This window comes from Hirsutella rhossiliensis (genome assembly GCF_020360975.1).
Source record: "Hirsutella rhossiliensis strain HR02 chromosome Unknown scaffold00006, whole genome shotgun sequence".
In the NCBI taxonomy this organism is placed as follows: domain Eukaryota; kingdom Fungi; phylum Ascomycota; class Sordariomycetes; order Hypocreales; family Ophiocordycipitaceae; genus Hirsutella; species Hirsutella rhossiliensis.
In genome coordinates, this window is record NW_025408672.1 from 910,306 (window position 1) to 935,360 (window position 25,055).

Here is a 25,055-nt window from a genome sequence, read left to right on the forward strand (position 1 = left end):
GGGGTAGTAAAGATAAAGGTAGGGGCTAAGGGGCTAGGCGTTATAAGTAGTAGCGAGGATAGCGTTATTACCTTAAAGGGTAATATAAGCGTAGCTAGCGTAGCGGAAGTAGTAGTAGCGGTAATAGGCGTAGTAGTAAGGGTATAAGTAAGAGTAGCGGTAGCGGCGGAGCTATCGTTAGCTATACTTAGTATAGCGTTAACGAATAACTTTATACGCTTTAAGAAGAAAGAGGTAAGGGAGGGGGAGGTAGATATATTTATCGCGGAAGTTAGTATTATAGATTATAGCCTCCTATTCTATAAGGTAAGGAACTTACTAGTTAAAGTTATTATTATTATTATTATTATTAGGGCTATTATTAATACTATAGTTATTACTATAAGTATATATTAATAAAGCGGCTTATATAGCTAAGAATAAACTAATACCTTAAGTAGAGCGGAACTTACTTATTACTACTATTACTAGGTTAAAGTAAAAAGAAAAAAAAGGGAAGGAAGAAGGGGGGGATACCGCTTTATATACCCTTTAATAAAGGAGGCTGCTTTAGGCTAAGAAGATAAGCAACCTAAGGCTTATATAGGTTTAAGCCGGCCGCTAGCTACCTAAGGGTATATATAATAAGTTACTATAAGAGTCTTTAACTATTATAAGTTATAGGCTTAAGCTATAGCCTAAGCTATATAGTTATATATAAAGGGCTAGATCCTATATATATATATATAGGCTAGCCGCGTATAAAGGAGCTCTATATAGCTTATTAATATTATCTTATATAAAGAAAGTAAGAAAAAAAACTCTCGCGAAACCGATATATACTTATAGCGGGTATATATCGCGACTAAAATACTAACTAATACTAGGAATTAATTTAGCGGTATTAATTACCCTTAGTAACGATACTATGCCGAGGCTAAGGGGTAGGTAGACGTAGTAGCGGCCCTTAACGTACTAGGCTTAACTAGAGCGTATAGCGTAAAGAGACGCTACCCGAATTTATATACCCTAATAGGGCGAGTTAATAAACCTAAAGTAGTAATATAATACCCGCTTAAGCGCCGAGCGACCTTATAGAAAAAGCAGTATACGATAAACTCGCGGGCTTCGTCCTAAGCGTATAGTTTAGTAGGGTATAGGTAGTAGTCGAACGGCTCTCTAGGGCGAAGAGCCGCGCTAGTAGCGCGTCGTCGGCGGTGCTCTACGCGGACGAGAGCTTTAAAACGATAATCTAGGAAGCAATTAAGGAGGCAGTTAAGGAAGAACTCCGCCTAAGTATCGCTTTAGGCCTAGGGGGCCTAAAGCGAACCTAGGCCGCGGTCGTAGCTAAGACTAAGGGACTAACCTAATATAAAGCCGCTATAAAATAGGTCCTACCGCGCTATAAACGCGAGATTATTATAGTCCCTACTAAGGCACCGCCCGAAATCCTAAGCCGCGAACCGAAGGATATAGTAAAGGCGGTAAATATAGCCCTAAAAGCTATAAGCGCTATAGTAGCGAGGTGCCTTTAAAGTAGAGATATCGCGGTTATATTTAATACCTTAGCGAGAGCCTACTAAAGGGACTAAGGCTAGGTTAAGGCCGTATTTAGACTAGAGGCTACGATTACCTACCGCGTATATATAGTAGTCGCTAAGAATATCCCCTTAAGGGTAGCGACGGTAGATAGGTAGCGATTACTCTATAAGATTATAGAGGCGAATAAAGTTAAGGTCCTTTAAGCCTAGGCGCTATACCCTTAATCTAAGATATTAATAGCGATAACTATACTTATTAAGGTCGGTAGCCTAAAGGAGGCTAATAGGCTCTATAACCTAGGCCTAGTCCTTAAAGTATAAATCTTTTAATATAAACCCTATAATAAGTTAGTCTAACTATAAAGGTACTATAATTACTATAGGTATAGCTATATCGCTAGGCGGTATATATCGATATAACTCTATAGCTAATATAGGAGCACGGTATATAATAGAGGTAAGGACGAATATAAGGCTAAGAAGGGCGAAATCCCCTATAACTATATCTTATACTAAGGGGACTACCTATTATAAACCTAAACTTACCTTATAGCGAATAAAGCCTAGGAAAAGGTAAGGGAAAACTACCTATAACGACCTTAATAGTTCGTAAATACCTAGACTTACGCCGAGTAACGGGTACTACCTACCGTCGAAACCTAGGGCGTTCTTAATTCGACCGCGGTCTAAAAGCGGGGACTAAGTAAACCGCGCCGGGATAAGAGGTCGAGCTTAAGATACCTACCGGCTAGTAGGGCTAGGGAGGCCGAACTAAGTATAAACGATATTTATAGGTATAGTAGATAGAGAAGCGCTAAGAAATAAAGCGCCTCCCTCTTTATATAGATAACCCCTTTTACCCCGACCCTACCTATATATAACTAAAAGTACTATTTTAGAATATATAGAAAAGATATAAGCTAGTTTAGTTAGTGCTTTACTACTAAGCCGGCTTTAACTTAATAGTATTATAAGAAGTAGAAGCTATACTAAGAGACGGGGCCCTGCCCCTTAGAGCAGCGCCCTATAGCTTAGTTTACGGGGAGGGGAGGTACGCACTATATATATATAAAAGGCTTAGGCTAGGGACTTAGTCGCCCCGGTTTAAATAAGATTAAAGTAAGGTAATTTTTAGGGATAGTACTAGACTATAAATAATTTACTTACTACCGGGGGCCGCGAAGACTAAAGCGTTATAGGACCTAAGCGTAATCGAACTAAAGCACCTTATAGTAATAGTAAGGGACTTTAATATCTATTACCTACTCTAAGATAAATATAATAGAACCTTAGATAGCGCGATATAACTTATATAGGAGGCGATAAGACTATAACTTAAACTTACTACCTTAAGAAGGAAGTATATAAGATTTTTCTATAGCTAAAGGGATAGTACTATCGACCTAGCTTAGGCAACGCTAGAGACTAAGATATAGTATACTAGGCCTAACTTAGACCTAACCGGGTAAGACTATATCCCTTAGACTATTATACTATAGGTCGATACCTAGGCCTAGGCGCCTAAACCGGCCCTAAGGTAGAAAGAAGCGGAAGCTAAGCTAGTCGAAGCTAAGACTATATCCTAACTAGGACTACGCTAGCTAACGCTTTAGACGCTAAAGGATATCGACTAAGACCTAGACTATATCTTTACTATTCTAGCGTAGATCGCGATAGCTACGGTTCCGCGCTAAGGGTAAGCATTACTTAAGGGCAACGTATAGTTTACCCTAGAGGTAAGAAGGGCGACGAGGGAGGCTAAGAGGGTAAGGAGGAAGTATAGGCGGGAAAGGAGCGAGGTAAACTAGGAAGACCTATATAAGGCGACGGCGGCTTAGAAGTAGACCGCCTATAAGGTAAGGAGGGCCTACTAGCGCGAGTTCCTAGAGGAATTTAGCGCCGATAATACTAAGCTTTAGAATATAGAGAGGTAGGCTAGACTCTATAGTAAGCTATTACTAAAACCGACCTATATCCTACCGCTAGTTAAAGAAGGCGAGGACTAACTAATAGAAACCTTTAAAAGGAAGGCTTAGATATTAGCTACTAAGTTCTTCCTACTAAAGGCCGGTATAACCTAAGGGCTACCCTAGCCTATAGCCGAGGCGACCCTTATAGTCGACTAATAGATCTAGCTAGCTAACGTTATAGCGGCGCTAGGTAAGATAGTAAGCTAGAAGGCGGCGGATCTAGATAGCGTCCCCTTAAGGTTTATTAAGAAGTATAGACTAGCCTTAGTCTAGTAACTAGCTATAATCTTTAACGCCTATACCTAACTTTTATATTTTCTAGGACGGTTTTATAGTATAAATATAATAATAATCCGGAAGCTAGGTAAGAGGCTAGAAGCCTATTATATAGTAAGGGGATAGAGACTAATTTCCCTCCTACCTATAGTAGGGAAAGTACTTAAGTAGATACTAGCTTAGAAGATCGCGGGAGTAGTAAAGGCGAATAGTATCCTACTAAATAAATAAATAGGGAATAGAAGGGAGCGCTCTATAAAGGCGGCGATCCTATTAATAATAGAACTAGTACGCGTAACCTAGGCCTAGAAGGGCATCGTATCGTTCTTATAGCTAGATATTAAGGGCGTATTTAATATAGTTAACTATAATAAGCTTATAAGGGAACTAAAGCTTTAAGGATACCTTAGATAGCTTATAAGCTTAATATAAAGCTTTATAAGTAATAGAAGATCGACCCTTTACTTTAATAGGAGGACCTTAAAGCTAACTTAAGTGCTAATAGGAGTCCCTTAAGGCTCCCCCCTATCCCTAATCCTATTTCTATACTATATAACCCCCCTATATAAGAGGCTTAGCACGATATATAGTATTTATACCGTTAGCTTCGCCGACGATATAAATATAGTTAGTATCGGACCTAATAAGGCTACTATAATAGTACGCTTAAAGGAGGCTTAGAAGGTATACGCGGAGTAAGCGACTAAGTTTATAGTTACTTTTAAACTATTAAAGAGCGAGTTAATATACTTTATATAGAAGAGATAAGCGATAACGACGCCGGTCCGCCTTAGGGCTAACGTAGTAATACCGGTCTAGGAGGCCCGCCTACTAAGGGTTTAGGTATACCGGAAATTACGTTAGAAAGCGCACTTAAAATAGCTTTAAGTAAAGATAAAGCGCTAGACTATAGCCCTAACTAGGCTTACGGTATCTATATAAGGCTATACCTTACTACGCGCTAAGGAAGTCTATAGTAAGGTAATCTAGTCCTTAATCTCCTACGCTATAGTTATATTCTATAAAATAACGCTTATAAGGGGGGAACTATATAGGATCGCGCGGGACCTAGTATAGGATTAGTTAGCTTACCTCTAGGTAGTAACGGGCGCCTACCGCGCGACCTTAGTCTACTAAGTTAAAGCGGAGGTATAAGTACCCTTAATTAACCTCTACCTAAACTAAAGAATAATAGATACCCTTTAAAGGTTAGAGGACTTAGGGCTCCTAAGCTAAATTTAACGCGCGTTTAACGCGGTCGTAGGTATACTTAAAAGGAGGCGACGCTAAAGAGAGAGTAGGCCCTTAGCGGCGCTACTACCTAGTAGGCCCCCCCTCGTAGAGGAGATAAGGGGGGTCCGGAGCTAAATAAGATTAAACGACCTCTTAGATAAAGCTAAGTCGCTTAAAAGGCTAAATAAGAAATAGGCCGCTTAATAGAACGCTAAGGAAAACGCAATCTAATAATACTAAACTACCCTTTACCCCGCTAACTTCCCGCTATAGTTTAATAAAGCGATAATACTAGACCGTTATAAAGGCCTCCTTAAGTATATTAGCACGGTAATTACTTAGATATATATAGGAAAGATCGGGCTTAATAACTTCCTTTTCGATTAATAGGTCCCTAGTATAGTCTCGCTAATATATACCTATAGATAAAAATAAGATACTATCTACTATATAATAATCGACTATCTATTAACGGTAGAGGTAAGGGAGTCCCTTTTAATACGGGCCTAGGATATAGGTAACGTAAGAGTAAGCCTTTAAAGGAAAAAGATAGCGGCGCCGCTAGCGTAATAGTTCCCCCGCTTAGGTAGGCTCCGCTAGTTTAACCTAGCTTAGAGGCTATACGTAGATATACTAAAAGATAGGACCGGGGTCGCGCTAGAGATAGAGCGGCCCTAACTAAAACTACCTTAGCTAACTACTTCCCTTACTAAGGCGACCTAGGAAAGGGAGAGGACTTATAATAATAAGACTATAGTATTAACTAAACTAGACTTAAACTAAGCGTAAACCTCGCTACTTAAACTATAGATTAAATAGAACTAATAAGACCTAACTAAGCTAGCCTTAATAGCTATAGAATAAGACCTACTACTAAAAGACTATAACTAAATAAGACCTAACCTAAAACTAAACTAAGATAGAGCTAATAACTAGCCCTTAAACTATAACCTTAGACTAACTTATTAGTAGTAACGTTTACCTTACTATTATAGCGGGAATAATAAGACCCCCTTAAGGTAGTATATAGAGCGCGGGAGGGAGTAACCTAAGACTAGCGAGGAGTATAGGGACTACTACTACTATAAGAAGCTTAACGATAGCCGGCCGGGCCCGACCTTAAACCCGAACTAGAGCTAGCTTAGACGGCTAGCTTACGAGATAGAGTAACGACCGGGGACTATACTAAGGCAGGACCTATACTAGCGGCGGCGCGGAGGCGTTTACTATAGCCTATACTATAACCCTAAATCTAATTAAGGTTAAGATAGGTAATAATCTCGGCTAGGACCGAACTATAATAGCTATAAAGACGCTACTAAATAAAGTCGGGAGCGTTAATAGGGTTAGTAAGCAACGTAAGGCGGGGATACTTTAGGGCGGGCTTAGCGATAGGAGAACTACCGGGCTATAACTTAGCGTTAGAGCTAATAGAGGGTAACGCGGTAGGATCCTATACTAACTTTAAGATAACCGCGGGTATAAAAACAGCGGCGGACTCCCTAGCCTTAGCCTTAGATAGAGCCTTAGACGCGATAGCCGCCTTACCCTTACCTTTACCCTTACCCTTCCCCTTATTAAAAAGGGCTAGGGCTAGACTAGGCCTAGTAAGATTAAAACCGTTATCCTTACTATTATAGTCGTCGCCGGTAATAAGATAAAAATAGTTAGCGAGATCGTTAACCGCCGCGAGAGTTTTTTAAGTAACTAAGAGCGACTTAGGCCCGACCTAAGCTAAGGTCTTAATAGTATCGCTAAACTTACCTAGGTATTTTTCTAAGGACTTATATATATAGCGGGTATTATCTATAAAATAAGTAAAAGCTAAAGCGAGCGTCTCGATATTCTTAGCGACTATAGCTAGACTAAGAGTAGACTCGCCTAACGCGCCCTTACCCTTAGCGGCGGGGGCCTTTTAACTAGCGCGAATATAAGTTTCTAGAGTAGCGTAGTAAAGGCGCTCCTATACCGAACCCTTAATAAGGGAGGGTCTATCGACCTTAGACTAAGCTTAATAGAGGGTACGCACGGCCTCCTCGCCCTTAGAGGTAATCTAAAATATAGATTAATACTAAACTTAGACCGTATTATAGCGGGATAGGGTTACTTACTTAATAATAAGACTAATTAAAGTTAGCGTAAGCGATATATACTTTAGCTTTTATAGCTAGTAAGGTTAGCGAAAAGTACTAAGAGGTAAGACCGACCTAAGATAGAACTAGGACTAATACTTATAGGACTAGTTTTAATAGCCGGTAAAGGACTTATAAGTAAGCTTACTAGTAAGGCGCCCGATATATATAAAATATAGGATAGAGCGCTTCGATCTTACTATAGTAGCGACTTTCTTATAAGGAGGGGGTTTTAAAGGAGGCGAGGCGCTACTACCTAAGTCGGCTTCTTAGTTAAATATAGCGATACGATAGCGAACGAACTAGATATAGTACTAAAGAGACCTAGGGATATAGAAACGAGGCAGGTAAGGAATTAGGGCCTATAAAAGAGATAGCGGACGGAGAGGTAAGAGGAGGTAAGAACGAAACTAAAGGGGGAGGGTAGGTATATATATACGCGAGCCGGGCGCGCGTAATTAGTAACTACGCGATAGACGGTAAATATAGGCCGCCGCGCCCTTAATTAAAAAGTCGCGTAGCCGGACGGGAACCGATTTTCGATTAGCGGAGCCGGCCGACCGAATTTCGATTAGCCGGCCCTACCTAGGAGCGACCTATATTAGTACCCGGCCCGGTAACCGGATATTACCTGCCCTACTAACTAATAGACCGATAGGCCTACGCGGCCGCGGCTACGCGGTAGCGACGCGGGAGCCGTAGAGAATAGAGGCGCCCGCGAGTTAGGCCCTTAAAGAGAGACTACTACCTATAACCCTAGGCCCGGGCTAGCGAGCCCGGGCCGCGGCCGCTCGGGATAGTAGCGGCTATAGCCTAAGAGGGCCTACGCCGAAATATAAATATATAGGAGAAGCCCGCGGTAGCCGGCGTAAATTTCCTACGTACTACTACTATAACCTCGTTCGAGGCGGACCTATACCGAAAGAGGGGAGGGTTTTCCCTTAAGCACTTTAGTTTTTCCCTCCTATTTAATATCGAAGTTCTAGATACTTCTAGCTAGGTCCCTAGTATAATCTTAATAATAATATTATCTTATAGATAGTACCTATATATATACCTCTACTTACTCTATAATAGTATAAGCTATTAACTAATAAATATAATAGATATCTTTTTAGAGAGGGTACTACTTCCTTAAGGGAGTACTCTACCCTTTCTTAGATAGATAGGAAGTATTATAGCTATCCTAAAAGCGATTAAAAGCGCGATAGCTAGCGAGAAGGATAAGGTTATTACTATACTAAGGGAGCTATCTATAAGACTAGCTTTAACCCCTACGACCTCTATAACGCTAGTTATAGTAGCGATATTACTAACGTAGAAGCCGCTCTCTTAGCCGACTAAAGATAGTAAGCTAGAGTCCTTTTACTTCTTCCTTAGCTAGCTATAAACGAAGTTTATAACTAATAAGAAATAGGGCCTAAATAGCTATCGCGATATAGCATAGTATTTACTCCTTTATATACTATTAAAGCCCTAGATATAGTAGATCTTTAAATTCTAAGATAAGGGCGGCCCTAAAGGTAAACGCGACCTATAAGACTTCTTTTAATACCTTATATATATATTTAGCAACGTATAGGAGCGGGAGAAGGTATAAGATAGGCTATAGACCTTTAAGTAGAAAGATAGATAAACCTTTAGCGAATTCCTCCTTAAATTTAAAGAAACGCTCTTATAGGTAGCAAGGACTATAGTATAGGAAGATAGCGCGAAGCTTATATAGCTATAGAATTTAATTACGCCGGCCCTATAAGAGCTACTTATCTCTATAATTATACCTACTAACTATAGTAAGTATAAAAGCTAGTTAATAAAGGTAGTATAAGGCTATAAGTAGACGCTATATTTCTAAAAGCTTTATAAGCGCACGCTATATAGTAGCGATAGGATTACCGCCCTTCTATAAGATAAATAGCCGGCTATCGATATAGATAGGAATACCTTAATATCGGCTACCTATATAGACCGGGCTAAACGTAGTAAGAAGACACTATCGACTACCCCTTATACCGCCCTATACTTTAAGTAGCGGGCGAAGTAGGTAATAAGCGAGGAAATTAAGAAAAGGAAGGCTAACGGCCGCTACTTACGTTATAGCGCGTTTATATACTTTATATTAAAATGCCCCTTCCTTTTAGCTAGGCGGCCTATAGCGGTTTAAGTAGCGAAGATAGAACCGCTCTTCGCCTTAAACGATAAGAAGGACTCTATCCCCTTAGGCCTAGAGGAAAAAGAGTAGCTCTAGAGTAAATATAGGCTCCGGAGCTTTAATTACTAGTACTAGTAAAAGAAAAGGAGGAGTTATCCGCTTATATAAAAAAGGAGCTTACTTTAATATAGGTTATAATTAATAACTCCTTACTAGTCGCCGCCCTTATAGATAAGGGCTACTAGTACTACGCTATAGTTAACGAGGCGCTTATATAAGAGATATAAGTACTAATAGAAAGGATCGCCCTAAGGTAAATAAAAGGCGCCTTAAGCGCGATAGAAGGTATAGTAATTAAGGGTATTATATAGCTAGCTATAGAGGTTAATAGCTACTATAAGCTTATCGTAGCTTATATAATCCTTTAACTAGAGTTCCCCTTAATTCTTAGGAAACCCTAGTTATTATATATAGAGTTATACTTAATTCTATACTAAAAGAAGCTATAGTTTAGGCCTATATAATAGTAGGTCTACTATAATAATAGTTCCGTGAGTATAGGACTAAGTATACGAGCTTTACGCTTAGTATAAGAGGTCCTTACCTTTATCTTTATAGGAACTATACGATAATTAAAGCGGGAGGAGGGTTATATAGCGGCGGATATAGCGGTCTATATAGTTAGCTTAGTAGATATCGATAAGGCCCTTTAAATAAAGAAGCGAAAGTCGCCCGCTAAGCTATAGTAGTAGATATTAAAGCGCTTCTATAATCTTCTTTTACTATTTAAGTCTTAAGAAGTAGATAAGCTTAACTTATATAAGCTAAGGGTAGATTATAAGGTTGTACTTTATATTAATAAGAAAGGGTAAGAACCGCCTATACTATTTAGGCCGCTATATAGTATATTATATATAAAGCTACTATTACTAAAGAAGACGCTAAGGGACCTCTTAGATAAGGGGTTTATTTAAGTAAGTAGCTCTAAAGTAAGAGCGCTAGTCTTATTTATATATAAGCTAAGGGGCGGGATATAGTTTTATTATAACTATAGGGCTTTAAACGTAATTATAAGGCTAGACCGCTACCCCTTACCCTTAATCTTAGATATACTCTATAACCTCTTAAAGGTAAAGTAGTTTACGAAGCTAGATATAAAATAAGCGTTTTATAAAGTATAGATCTTAGAGGGTAACGAGTAAAAGATAGCGTTTTATACTTACTATAGCTTATTTAAGTAGCTAGTAATACCCTTTAGCCTTTTAAGAGCGCCCGCTACCTTTTAACGTTATATTAATAATATACTTTAAGACTTCCTTAATAAGTTCGCCTCTATATATATAGATAATATCCTTATTTATATAAGTAGATCCTATAAGGACTATATATAGAAAGTATAAAGGGTCTTAAAGCGCTTTTAACTTTATATGCTTTACCTCGACCTAAATAAGTATAAGTTTAGGGTTAAGAAGGTTAAGTACCTAGGCTTTATTATCTATATAAGTATAAGTATATAGGCAGACCCTATAAAGATCTAGGCGATCTAAGACTAAGCGGCCCTAATTATATAAATAGGCGTATAGAGCTTCCTTAGGTTTATAAACTATTATAGGATATTTATTAAGGGCTTCTCTTATATTATAATGCCTTTAAACGAGATTACTAAGAAGAGGACTACCTTTTATTAAGGACCTATATAAGAGGGAGCGTTTTATACGCTTAAAGACTTATTTTCGTAAGCCCTAGTACTACTTTAGTAAGACTTCGACCGGTCTATAATAGTTAAAGCGAACTATAGCGGCTAGGCGCTTAGAGGTATACTTTCCTAGAAAGTAGATAAGCGGAAGTAACTAATAGCGTTTTACTCTTAAAAGCTAACCCTAATAGAGCGGAATTACGCTATTTATAATAAGGAGATACTAGCGATTATTAGCTACCTTAAGTAATAGTAAGTAGAGCTCTAGAGTTACGAGAGCTTTAAGGTCCTTATAGACTATATAAACCTTAAGTACTTTATAACCTACTAGTACCTCTTAGAGCGATAAGCCCGCTAAGTAAAGTACCTTTTACGCTTTAACTTCTTAATTAAGTACTAGCTAAGGCGGGACTCTATAGTCTTAGATATACTTTCTTAGAAGGATTAAGACCGGCTAATAGGAGCGGATATCGAGGCCTAGGATCTATAGCTTATCTTATAAAAAGCGCTATAAACTTATATAAGAGCTTCCTTAGTAAAGGGAGGCGCGGTATTAATAGATAAGCTTTCCTTTATATATTTACCTTAGTTTAGTAAAGAAGGATAAACTAGCCTAAGGGCGTATATAGCGCTAGTATTCTAAGATAAGGTCCTTTAATACTTATAAGATAGAATATCGTCTTTAGACTATACTAAATAAAACGAGCTTTAAGGGAAGCTAGTCTAGCTTATCTATAACTTTAATATCGTAGGCTACCTAGGTTAATAAGGTATAGTAGTAGGCCTTATAAGGGAATTTTACTAGCCCCTCTTATAATACTACGTTCGCTGCTTCCTCTATAACTATAATATCTATAGCTATACTAAGATTTAAAGGGCGTAGCTTAAGGGGCTACTTAAGTAGCTTTTAATACCTAACCGGTTCTATATATATATATAAATAGACTTTATAATAGACCTTCCGCTTATAAAAGAAAGTAACCGTAATATATAGGTAATTAAGGACTAGCTTAATAAATTAATAGTATTAAAGCTAATACTATCTATAAATATAAAAGCTTATATAAAGCGCTTCCTTTAATACTAAGCTTACTTATATAGCTAGCCGACTTTTATTATAAGTAATAAAGTATTAAACTAAACTAGCCGCTTTTAGTAGTACTTATACTAGCTACTTTAAATTATATAGCTACTTAGTATAGCTTATTACCTATAGACTAATAAGGGACCTAAGAGGGTTAACTAGGAAGTATAGGCGTACTTATAGGTAGTAGTAGCCTATAACTAAGTAGACTAAGACCGCTAGCTCCCTACGGCCTAGCTTATATTAAATAGTAAACTATAGACCTTTATTACAATAGCCCCCTTCTTCGCTATATATAGCTTTAAGCCGCCCTCCTTAATCCCGTTCGCTATAGATATAGTAGCGGAGTAATATAGTAGTTTATTACTAAAAAGCTATACCTCTACGTTTATATAGAAGCTATAAGAAACTATAGAATACTATTAATCCGCGATAGCCGCCTTAGCGTAAGATTAAGAGCGGCACGCTAATAAGACTAAGGCCTTAGCGGATAGGTTTATAGTAAGAGATAAGGTATAGCTTAATCTCTATAACTATAGGTTAGCGCGGCTAAAGAAGAAGCTAGACTAGCTATATATAAAGTTTATAGTATAAAGGGTTATTAGCTTATAGGTAGTTAAGCTTAGTAGTCTTTTAATAAGGGTCTATAATAAGATTAATATTAACCTCCTTCGCTAAGCTTCCTCTAACCTATTACTTATATAAGAAGTAGTAGACGCTTAACCGCCTACTATTAAGGTAGAAGGGGATAACGAATTTAAGGTTAAGGAGATATAAGCTATATACTAGAAAAAGGTTAGCTAGGGGAATCGCTAAGAGGTCCTTATAAAGTAGCGCGGGTACCTTAACTTAATATAGGAGCCTATATATAAGTTTATAAGAGCTATAGCCCTTAATAAGTTCGAGGCCTTATATAAACTAGTAAATAAAAATAATAGACTAATAGACTATTAATAGTAGCTTAAGCTAAGACTATAAAGTAAGTAAAATAAAGGGGGTAGTTATAGTAATATAAGTATAATAATATAAGTAAAGATAAAAATAGCGTTTATTATAAGGTAAAGCCCTTAAACTACCTAGGCCTATTCCTTATTATCGTTATTACCTTTATTATTATTATTATTATCGTTATCCTTATTAGCCTTCTCTTACTTATTAGCGGCGGCGGCGCTCTTTAAGGCGCTAAGGCGGCCCTCTAAGCCCGTAAGCTAGTCGGCGGCAGCGGCGGCTTTAGGGGTAAAGGGGCGGCGGCTAGCGTCGGCGGCGGCGGTAGGGGTAGTAGCGGTAGCGGAGGCGGGCACGGCTAAGGGAACCGCCGATAAGGCGACGGAGGCGGTATCCCTAGCGCCGGGCGCGTTAAAAGCGGAAGTAAGGGAGCGGAGGAGTAAAGACTTACTTAGGTATAAGGCCCTATCGCTTAAGGGCGCGAAGGTTATAGTATATAGTAGCGGTAGTAGTAAGGCGCTTCTTAGTAGCCCCCTATACTTACCTATATATACTAGCCTTCTAAGCTAATACTATAGCGAGTAGAATAAGAGGCGCCGCCTTATAGGCGCGGCTAGCGCGCGCGTACTAGTAGTAGCTACCGCCGCGGCGGCGCCCGACCTAGTCGGAGTAGTTAAGCTCCTACGACGTATAACGTATATAGGGGGCCGAGTAAGCGGCGCCGGCCTATACTTAGCGCTTATACTATAGGAGGTTAGCGGAAAACGTTTATTACGCTTACTTAACTATAGACTTATAGGGGTAGCGGAGATAGAGGCGGGGGCTAAAGGGCCGGGCGTTATAGGGGGCGGTAGGGATAGCGTCGTTACCTTAAAAGGCGATATAAGGGTAGCTAGCGTAGTAGAAGTAGTAGCGGCGGCGGTAGGCGCGGTAGTAAGGGCGTAGGTAAGAGCGGCGGTAGTAGCGGAGCTATCGTCGGCCGCGGCTAGTATAGCGTCGATAAATAACTTTATATGCTCTAAGAAGGAGGAGGTAAGAGAGAGAGAGGTAGATATATCTATCGCGGAAGTTAGTATAACGGAATATAGCCTCCTACTCTATAAAGCAGAGAACTTATTAGTTAAAGTTATTATTATTATTAAGGCTATTATTACTACTATAGCTATTACTATAAGTATATATTAATAGAGCGGCCTATATAGCTAAGAATAAACTAATACTTTAAGTAAAGTAGAACTTACTTATTACTACTACTACTATAGTTAAAGAAAGGAAAGAAGGAAGGGAAGAAAGAAAGGGGGGATGCCGCCTTATATACCCCTTAGTAAAGGAGGCTGCTTAAGGCTAAGGGGATAGGCAACCTAAGGCTTATATAGGTCCGGGCCGGCCGCCGGCTACCTAAGGGGCGTATATAATAGGTTGCGCCCTTATTTAAACGGCTAGCTAGCCGGTAAGTATAGAGCTAGGTTCCGGCTGCCTAGGCTAATAAGCGCGGGGATAATAGGGCTAGTAGGGCTAGCATAATTAACGGGAAAGGGTAGGGTAGAGCTAGGGCACGGGCCTAATTATACGGAAGCCGTTAATAAGGCAGTGCCGCGCCGCGCTTAAGGGAGGGCATTATATAAGAGTCTTTAACTATTATAGGTTATAGGCTTAAGCTACGGCTTAAGCTATATAGTTATATACGGAGGGCCGGATCCCGTATATATATATATAGGCTAGCCGCGTATAGAAGAGCTCTATATAGCTTATTAATATTATCCTATAGACGGCACCTATATATACGCCTCTACTTACTCCGTAATAGTTACGCCCCTATTTAAACGGCTAGCCGGCCGATAAGTATAGAGCCGGGTTCCGGCTGCCCGGGCTAATAGGCGCGGGGGTAATAGGACTAGTAGGGCTAGCACGATTAACGGGAAAGGGTAGGGTAGAGCTAGCGGCACGGGCCTAATAGTACGGAAGCCGTTAATAGGGCAGCGCCGCGCTACGCTCGAGTAAGGGCATTATATAAGAGTCTTTAACTATTATAGGTTATAGGCTTAGGCTACGGCCTAAGCTATATAGTTACGTATAGAGGGCCGGATCCTATATATATATATACGGGCTAGCCGCGTATAGAAGAGCTTTATATAGCTTATTAATATTATTCTATAGACGGCACCTACGTATATGCCTCTACCTACTCCGTAATAGCTAGCCGCGTATAAAAGAGCTCTATATAGCTTATTAATATTATCCTACGGACGGCACCTATATATACGCCTCTACCTACTCTATAATATATAAGACCCTACCTTTATTTTATATATATATATATATATATTAATCTAAAGCTATCGCTAGCGCTATTATAGACCCTCTTCTCTCTCTCCTTAATACCCTTATACTATAAGGCGACTTAAACAAAGCCTACGATGCCTATAACCTTATGCTTAAGCTAAGTTAAAGCTTAAAAAGCGTAATATTTTAGCACGATAGTAGCTTAAGAAGCTATTAGTAAAGACCCCTCCTTTAATAGTGGTTTTTATACTAATTACTACCTCTAGGACCCCGACGAGCTATTACTATAAATCCGCGATCCTAACGTTATTATAGTTATACGCGGCCGGCCCTGCAATAATAAGCTGCCTATGCCGGGTTCCCTCGTAGGAACGGCATCACAACCAGCGGCGGCAGCAGCAGTAGCAGCAGCAGCGGCGGCGGCGGCGACGACGGTGACGGCGTCACAACAGCACCTAATTCGAGTTAGGCCAGCTCAAGGCGGCTTAACGCAAGCATTCGAAGGCGCCGGGGGCACAACGAAATCGACGAACTTAGCTATAGTCCGCGATCTCTTATAGCGTCATAATAAGGATCGACCGCCCGAGGAAATATAAGGGGAAGGGGATTAAGAGGAGGACGCGGCAGGAGGGGCGCGCCGCCGGCTTCGTCAGGGCAGCCGGCTTCGTCAGGCGTTGGAGGGATCGTTGAGTGGGATGCAATTGAGGCGCCGCCGCCGCCGCCGCCCACACAGCCGTAAGGGCCAGAGGAGGAGCCGGATTAATTAACGGGCCGATTGTTGCAACTTCGAGCTCAAGGCCCGGAAATGCGTTATTTGAGCGAATTGAGAGGCATGCGTTATATGGCCTTTATTGCCTCTTGTGTGTGTGTGTGTGTGTGGGCGGGCGGGGGCGCGGGCGTTTAGGCGGTACCGCTACCTGCCATGCGGGCGCGGTACAAATAGGCGGGGCGGGCTGGTGTTGGTACGTATCTTAAAAATGGGGCCTTTGTACGAATAGCGATGGGTCTTTGTATAAATGGTATTACTTAACTATAATAAGACTAAAATCCGGTAAATCGCTAGATCCGGTAGATCACCGGGAAATCCCTTAGTCTAGGTAACATGGCTTTTTCTAAAAACGGTTAGTCTCCTCTTATAAATAGCCTGAGCCCTTCCTTAGGTTAGATAGAATAGATAAGAATATAGAAGACGAATACAATAATACGGTTAACCCTATCTTTGCATGCAAAGAAGACCTACCAACAGTTTAAATAGTAGACCTTTAGTCGGGAGATTTTTAATTGCGCTACCGAAAGGGGGGTGTTACTAAAGGGGTAGTAGGGTAAAGTAAGTCTTCCTTGCGACGCACCTTGCCTATAAAAGCCTGTTGCTGCGTCCTTTGCTATCCTTCCTAAAGAAATTGACATTCCTTCCAGGCACCCAATGTTTAAGCCAACCCCCCCCCCCTTAAGTAGGGGTTTATCATACGTTCTGGTACGGTGGATAAGCGCATACCACGAGCTGTCTTGTCTTCTGTACCTCAGCAGCTTCCTTGCCAAAATACCGCTCTCCTCGGAAACTAACTATACATTAGTTATCATTTATATTCAGGCTTTAGTCCTTAGCTTTGCGTACCTATACCGAAGGTTCGCTCTAACCAAGTTGCGGATAGCCTCGATATATTCCTCGACTTGGGGATCAACCTGGCTGCCCCATGAAGGAAGTCTCGAGAGAGACTCGTCCCATCTCGCAATGCGACCATCTAGCATTGTCCCGACCATCTCAAATGCCTGTTGCGCGGATAGACCATTGATGCGGCATCTGGCGACCATATTATGAGGCATAGCATCCATCTCCTCTTTGCGGTACGAGATTATGTCGTTGCAACTATAGCACTTAGCCATACATCTAGCGTTAGGTAAATTGGTAGCATGATACTTACATAGCAATCATATCGAAAGCAAGCTGCTGTAGGTCCTTGATGACTTCATGCTCGAACACGTCGGACGGGATGTTGAGGCCATGTGCGTACTCCACCAAGACATACATAGGCCAGCCGGCGATAGATTGTGTCCGCGTCCTGAGCATTTCTTCAAGCTTGTTCGGCGTGTCGCCCCGAGCAGCTCGCCCCACTTGGGTAAGCTGTTGTTGTTTATAGCACAATATCAGTCACTGATATATAGACGGTCTTTTACATTATAGGGCTTACCACGCCATGACGGTAGTGCTCCATGGACTCTATATATCGGCGTATGGTTTCGGGTGATGATTTCTCTTGCATTGTCAGTAATCTCACTTTTTACGAAAGACGTAGAAGACGCACGTCGCACAAATGGTCAAAGATAGAATCGTGGCATTGCACCAGTAGCGACTTCTCGCCCTTCCAGAGCTTACCAGTAAGATGGCTCATAAGGCTGTCCATCTCTAGGCGAGCGCCTTGGACGTCGGTCCCCAGCTCACCCTCGTCGAATCCTTGACATCGTTAACTGCTAACTGGATCGCTGTGAAATGGGAGATCCTACGTACTGTCGTCAAATGGAAACACCCAATTACCCCAGTCACTGACAGTCCTGCAAAGCACAGTCAGCCACCACGCACGTGTCAGTTCTCGCTATGATAAGGCCCAGCTTACCTAAACTTATCCAATGGCGCATGGGGATAAACAATTGCGCAGCAGTAAGTAAAGTCACACTGCCTAACCTTCTCAGCTGCTCTCTGAGAAAGCTGGCAGAATCTGCAGCGCGATGGTTAACGGCTAGTCTAGATCGATTGGAATCATTGTAGCTTCGTAATATTGTACTTAATAATATAATTCTCCGAATCAAGCTTGACTCTCTCCCAGTGAGGGTTCAATGGTGTTATATCTCCGAGGAAAGATTTAAACATATTTGGGATTAGGACCGTAGTAGTATCGTTGGAGGGCATCTTGCTAGCTAATCTTAGAGTATGAATCTAACTTAGAGTAAGAAGGATCCTAGGCAATATATATAGGAAGAAGTAGAGCTAGACGATAAAAGAAGACTAGAGTTTTACTGCTATAATCGCTAGGTAATACTAAATTATTAGCTTTTATCTTCTAATTAAGACTATAGTAGGGCGCTAAAAAGTCCGCTTAATCGCTTATACTAAGCTTATAAATTGTTACGTCTTCTTAGCTAACCTTTCGAAACTAAGCCTAAAATATAAATAAAGTATACGCTTAGAACCCTTATAATAATATATTACGCCCCCCTAAGTATAGCCTCGCGTAGCTACTAGCGGGTGCGTAATATACTACCGAAGTTTATAAATTAGGTAAGGTTTTCCCCTATATAGGTAGAAAACTCTTTACTACCTTTGCTAACTAAGGGTTTATGCCCCCCGCTAATAGGACCTAGCCTAGACCCGACCTAGAACCCGCCTAGCCTGGGAGGGCCCTTTAACCCCCTAGCAAGGGCCGAAATAAGTACCTTAGAGGCTAGGGCCTACTTAGAAGAAGCTTTAAAAGGCTAATACCTTTTAAAGACCCTAGAAGAAAGGCCCGAGACCTAAGACTAGGACCTAGAGGATATTAAGATAGAAGATAATACGTAGGCTATATTAAAGACTAGCCTCTTTAAGCCTAGCTTAGCCCTACCTTAGGCTAGCTACTTTTAGCTTAACGAGCCTTTAAAGTAAGTAAAAAGGTAAAAGAGAGCTGCCCTTAATAGCCCTATGCCTATCCGACCTATATTTTAATAATTATAGTAAACCTAGCCCTAGCCCTAGCACCCTTTCCCTAAGGACCGGGCCTAGGGCTTCTTTTAGTAGGTCCTCTAGGCCCTTAAAGAAGACTAAAAAATCGAACCCTTTTATAAGACCTTTATAGAAGGGCTTAAGAAAGTAGCTATAAGGACCCTAGACTACTAATAGCCCCCGTAATAGCCCTTATACTAGCCTAAGGCCGCCTAGTAGCTTAAGGCTACCTAAGGAAACCTTAAAGCTAGCTTATAGGCTAAGGTTACTATAAAGAAGGCGCTTAAGGCCTAGGCTAAGGCCCTAACTAAGGCCCTAGCTAAGAGGAATATAAAGGAGGACTTTTAACTTATCTTAAAGCTAAAAAAAAAAGGATTGCTAACGCTAACTATTAGCCTTATTACTCTTTATAACGAGCTTAATAGGGCTATAGTAAAACTAGCTATATTAGGTCTATTATTACGACCACGGTTAGCGGGCCGTAGGAGAGCCGGCCACGTTTACGTAATAAGGCGGCTCGGAATAATAGTCGGGACGAGAAGTCACTTAGGCTTAGCTTACCTAGAGCGTACGTAAGCTAAGTAAGCCTTATATAGATAGATTACTACTTAGGAGTATAGCTTACGAGTAAGCTATAGTAAGCTACGAAGGGGATCACGGCTAGGACCGTGATCTAAGGACAGTCTCTATAGGTATATATAGCTACCTACTTTTACTCCTTTAAATAGATAGCTCGATAGCTTTTAATATAGATCTTTATTACGATCCTATCTCTAATTCTAATTACCTAGTTATAGTCTACGGTCTATAACCTCCGACTTATTACTAACGTAATATACTTATTATTACTTAGACCACGCCCTATTATATCTACTAATATAAACCCCTTAATAGGTTTATCCCTTAGGAATAATACCGGTCGTTATACGTTAAAAGCTCTTATTTAGTGCAATACTACGTTACTCTAAGCAATATCGTAACTATTAATATACCTATATAGCAAGCTAGATTAACTAACTCTAGAGCTACTATATCGCCTTAGGATATAATACGTAAAATTATCGCCCTTCGATATAAGGTATAGTTACTTAAGAACGGAGGAGGCAACGGATAAGTTAGGGACCTTAGAGAAGTAGTTAAACTAAAATAGCTAGGACTATTCGACGGTACTTATAGCACGCTTCGAGACTTTCTTACCTAACTTAAGGCCTACTACTAGTTTTACCCTACTAAACTCTTAGACCTAGTCGAAAAGGTACTCTACGTAGGAAATTATTTATCTAAAATAGCACTTACTTAGTTTAGACCTATTATAAGGGACTTTCTCGATAACTAACTAGTATAATAAGATAACGAGATAGATAAAGTCTTTGCTAGTTTCTAAGGATTTAAAGAAGCTATTATAAAGGTATTTAGGACAACTAACGAGGAACGAGAAGCTAAATAGAAACTTCGAGAACTCTAATAAAGGATCTTAGTATCGGATTATACTACGAAGTTCTAATAAGTTACCTTAAAGCTTAATTAGGACGACGAACCTCTTATATTACGATTCTACGACGGGCTTAAAGAAGAAGTTAAGGACGAACTCTATATGGAAAATCAACCTAATAACCTCTCGGACTATATTGCTATAGCGGTACGAATCGACGATAGATAGTATACGCGACGCTAAGAAAAGAAATAAGGAAGAGGAAACTAAAACCCTTCCTATAAGAATAACTTTAACCGACGCGCTAACTATAAAAAGAAGCGCGAAACTCTTATTACTTACGCCTATATAACTAACCTAGGTAAGATAGACCTAGATATAATATAAAAAAGTAAAGGAAAGTATTTTAACTATAGGAAACTTAGATATTACTCTAAAGAATATAGATAACCTCGTAAGGAGAAGAAAACCTACTAGGCACTAGCCCTAGAAAGTAAGAAATACCTAAACGCTACTAATAGATAGGAACTAAAGTATAAACTTCTTAGTTAGACTATATACTACGACGACGAATATATAGTATACTTAAGCGATAAGAACGGTACTAAATAGTTCTTAAAGCTACTAAAGAAAACCCTTATAATAATATAATAAAGGGACCCTAAAATATAAAAATAAGTTAAATTTATAGAACCGGAATACCCCTATCTTAAAAGAGTCTCTTAAGACTAGATTAAGAAGAACGGCAAACGATTCTAGGAAGATATACGAAATAAAAATCGATAATAATAATAGGTAGTCTATAAATAATATAATAAAGAAGATATAGATATAGCCCTTATACTTACGAAACTCGGATAATAACCTAAAGAGGAATAACGAAGTATCGACGATATAAGCTTTAAAGAATAAGAACTACCTAGAGAAACGGAAGATAAGAACGAACTTATACTACTACCCTCGCTATTAAGGGAAAACGCTACGATTAGAGAATACGCTCTATACTTTAAAGAATTTAAAGAAATACTTAAAATTAGAACCTAATAGATACCTTAAATTCTTACGGAAAACTAATAAGCTATATTAATTCGATATTAACCGGTACTATATAAAGGAGACTACGCTATAGCTATCGCCGTAGTCGATACCTTTATAGCTCTATAACGAGAATAGTAACTATAAGGAGAATTTAGAGATAATCTATAAATACTACTTACTTATAAGCACTATAAGTATATTTTATAGATATTATACGTCTACCTAGATTATATAATATACTTCTAGATAAAGGTATGATACGATGCCTTCCTAGTTAGGTTCGAAGGATAAGTACTTTCGAAACCTTACCTAAGTATAGAACTAAACTACTAGAAAATCGATTAACGCTACCTAAATAACTAAGTTATATTATTAAAACTTAATTACGGTATACTACTCGAATACCGCGATAATTACGGTTTATTAACGAGATATCTTTTAGAGATATATAAAATCTATAAACTCGCTAAAATAAAAGAATAGTATAACGCTACTCGCTCTAAGGTATCTAAACCCTTAATCTTTTAAAGACTTATATAATAGGTTAAATACGACGAGGAAGATTATAACGAATATATATACCTAAACTATAGAGTTTATAAATATAAAAAAGTATAAGTATAGTATAAATAATATAACGGTGTATTAAAAGATTATTAGCAATATATACGAAGGCTATAAGCTATATTCGACTAAGGAAGAATCGATAAGGAAATACTACGCGAAAAATAGAAAGACGCTAAATAAATACTTAACCTTTAGTATAAAAATAAATAGAATTACGAAGTATAGTACGTAATTAACTACGAAGTAGTATAATATAAATAATATAGCGTTAAGAAATAAGAAATCTTCGATTAGCTATAAGAAATTAGTCTCTTAAGCCCTAATATAATACTATGCGATAAAAATATAAAGAAACGATATTAATAATAAATCGAAGAAGAATACCTAAATAAGACGAATAAGGACTAGGTAAAAAACGAGGTACGCTATCTATAAAAGGGCTATAGACTAGTATAATACGATAAGATCTAAGGACCCTATATATAGCAACGGTAAGCTATAGCGACTAAATAGTATTAGATATCTAAATCGCGGGATATTACGTACGTATACTTTTAAACTACGGCGCGATAGGCAATTACGTTTTACCTAGAGTCGTTAATCGTTACCGACTTATATAAAGATATAAGAAAGATCTATATAAACTTATAAATATTAAAGGAGAGGCCTTTAACTATAATAACGGAATTATTAATATAGAGATTAATTACCTCGATATTAATATCTAGGGCTATAACGAATAAGTTAACTTCGATATTATAGATATTAGAGAATATAACCTTATATTAAGGCTTCTATAGCTATAGGAGAGCAACCTACTAATTAACTAGAGAACTAGCTAGCTATGTTAGAACGAAGACGTAAGTTTCTAGGACTAGTAGATTTAAAAGAAAGCAAAATTTTACGATAATTTAGCTACTAAATAGGATAAAAAGGATAACCGTTTAAGTAAATTATTACGGGCTTTAGCGATATAAACGAAAATAGTAACCGAACTAGCGGATATAAAATCGACTAATAAGACCTACGTACTAACTAATACGGCTATATAACCTAGTATCCGATATAAATAAAATAAAGGATATAATACGAAGATCCGAAGAGATATTACTACTCTAAGGAAAGACCTTAAATAAATTAATAAAGAGCTCGAGTTAAGAGAAACTAGCTCTTAAAAGAAAAAACAAGGCCTATAAGATAGAATAAAGAATATCCCCTAGGAATACCGGAAATATAATAAACTCTTTAAGGAAGAACTTAAGATAGGGTTACCCGAATATAGTTAATAGGACCACGAAATTTATCTTAAGGATAGAATAACGCTAACGTTCTATAAGATCTATAACCTAAACGAAAAGTAACTATAAACGCTACGCGACTACCTCGACGAGAATCTATAAAAGGGATATATATAAACGTTAATATCTAAAGTAAGCTACCTAGTTATATTTATTCTAAAGAAAAACGGTAAGCTATAACTAGTTATCGACTATAGACGCTTAAACGATATTATAATAAAGGACCGAATACTATTACCGCTTATATTAGAACTATAAGATCGACTATATAGTAAAAAATAGTTTATAGCCCTCGACCTTAAAGGTGCCTATAACTTAATACGTATAAAAAAGGAATATAAATAGATAATAGCCTTTAAAACGAAATTCGGACTATTCGAATATCTAGTAATACTATTTAGACTTATAAATATACTAGCTACCTTCTAACGGATAATTAATAATATCCTATATAAATACTTAGATATCTTTATAGTAGTATACCTAGATAATATCCTAATCTTCTCGGATACCCTAGAAGAATATAAGGAACACGTCTATAAGGTACTCCGTATACTTTAGAATACAAAGTTACTAGTTAAACTAGAGAAAAGTAAGTTCTATATATAGGAAGTAGACTTCCTTAGATATATAATCTTACTAAGAGAGATATAAATATAATAAGATAAAATTAACTTAGTTAAAGAATAGCTAACGCTAAAGAATATTAAGGACGTATAAAGTTTCCTAGGATTTATAAATTACTACTAACGATTTATTAAAGATTTTAAAAAGATCGTAGTACTACTATATAACTTAACGAAGAAGGAAAAAGAATTTATATAGGACGATAAAGCTAACGAAGCTTTTAAATATATTAAGACTATGATTACGTAAGAACTAGTCTTAACTACCTTTAATCTAGAACGATAAATCGAACTCGAAACTAATATATTAGACTTTGCTCTAAGAGTATAAATCGGATAGAAGGACGATAAAGGAAGACTACGACTAATTATATTCTACTCGAAAAAGCTATATAGCGTAGAACTTAATTACCCTATCTACGATAAAGAATTCCTTATAATTATTTAAGCTTTTAAGGAATTTCGATACTACCTTCTTAAAAGTAAGTATAAAGTTAAGGTCTATATAAATTATAAAAACATCTTATACTTTATAACTATATAATAGTTAAACGGACGATAGATCCGATAGGCCGAATATTTATCGGAATTCGACTACGAAATAATCTATAGAAAAGGAATAGAAAATGGTCGAGCTAATACCCTTAGTCGACGAAGTAACTACGATATAGGAGCACCTATAGCGAAAGGATAGCTCCTAGAAATCAACGAAAACAGCAACTACTAGCAACGATAGCTAAATATAATATTTAAAGTATAACCTAATAACTCGATATACTAAAAGATCTTAAAATAGATAAAAGAATATAAAGTACTAAACGGATATAATATAGAATATTTAGAAGTTTTAATATATAAAAATAAAATCTAGATACTATTAGAATTACGAGATAAAGTTATATAAGATATATACGAATATTTAATATATAGATACTAAAGAATCTAAAGAATAATAGAACGGATTAAACGATAATATAACTTCCTATAGCTTAAGAAAGCAATATAATAAGTTATTAAAGAATATAAACTTTACGTATAAAGTAAAGCTAAACGATATAAACTATACGGAGAATTATAACTACTACTAGTACTAGAGAAACTATAGGATT

General features: G+C 38.2%; 1 protein-coding gene across 1 annotated transcript; it reads right to left on the reverse strand.

The window, feature by feature from the left end:
• Positions 1-16,753: 16,753 nt before the first annotated feature.
• On the reverse strand, positions 16,754-18,157 carry HRG_06318 (terpene synthase metal binding domain-containing protein; the record flags this gene model as incomplete). Its single annotated transcript, XM_044864789.1, has 8 exons — positions 16,754-16,850; positions 16,907-17,158; positions 17,214-17,413; positions 17,481-17,509; positions 17,666-17,743; positions 17,798-17,841; positions 17,904-18,005; positions 18,072-18,157. The coding sequence occupies 8 exons, from the start codon at positions 18,155-18,157 to the stop codon at positions 16,754-16,756; spliced, it is 888 nt and encodes a 295-aa protein (XP_044719729.1).
• Positions 18,158-25,055: the final 6,898 nt, after the last annotated feature.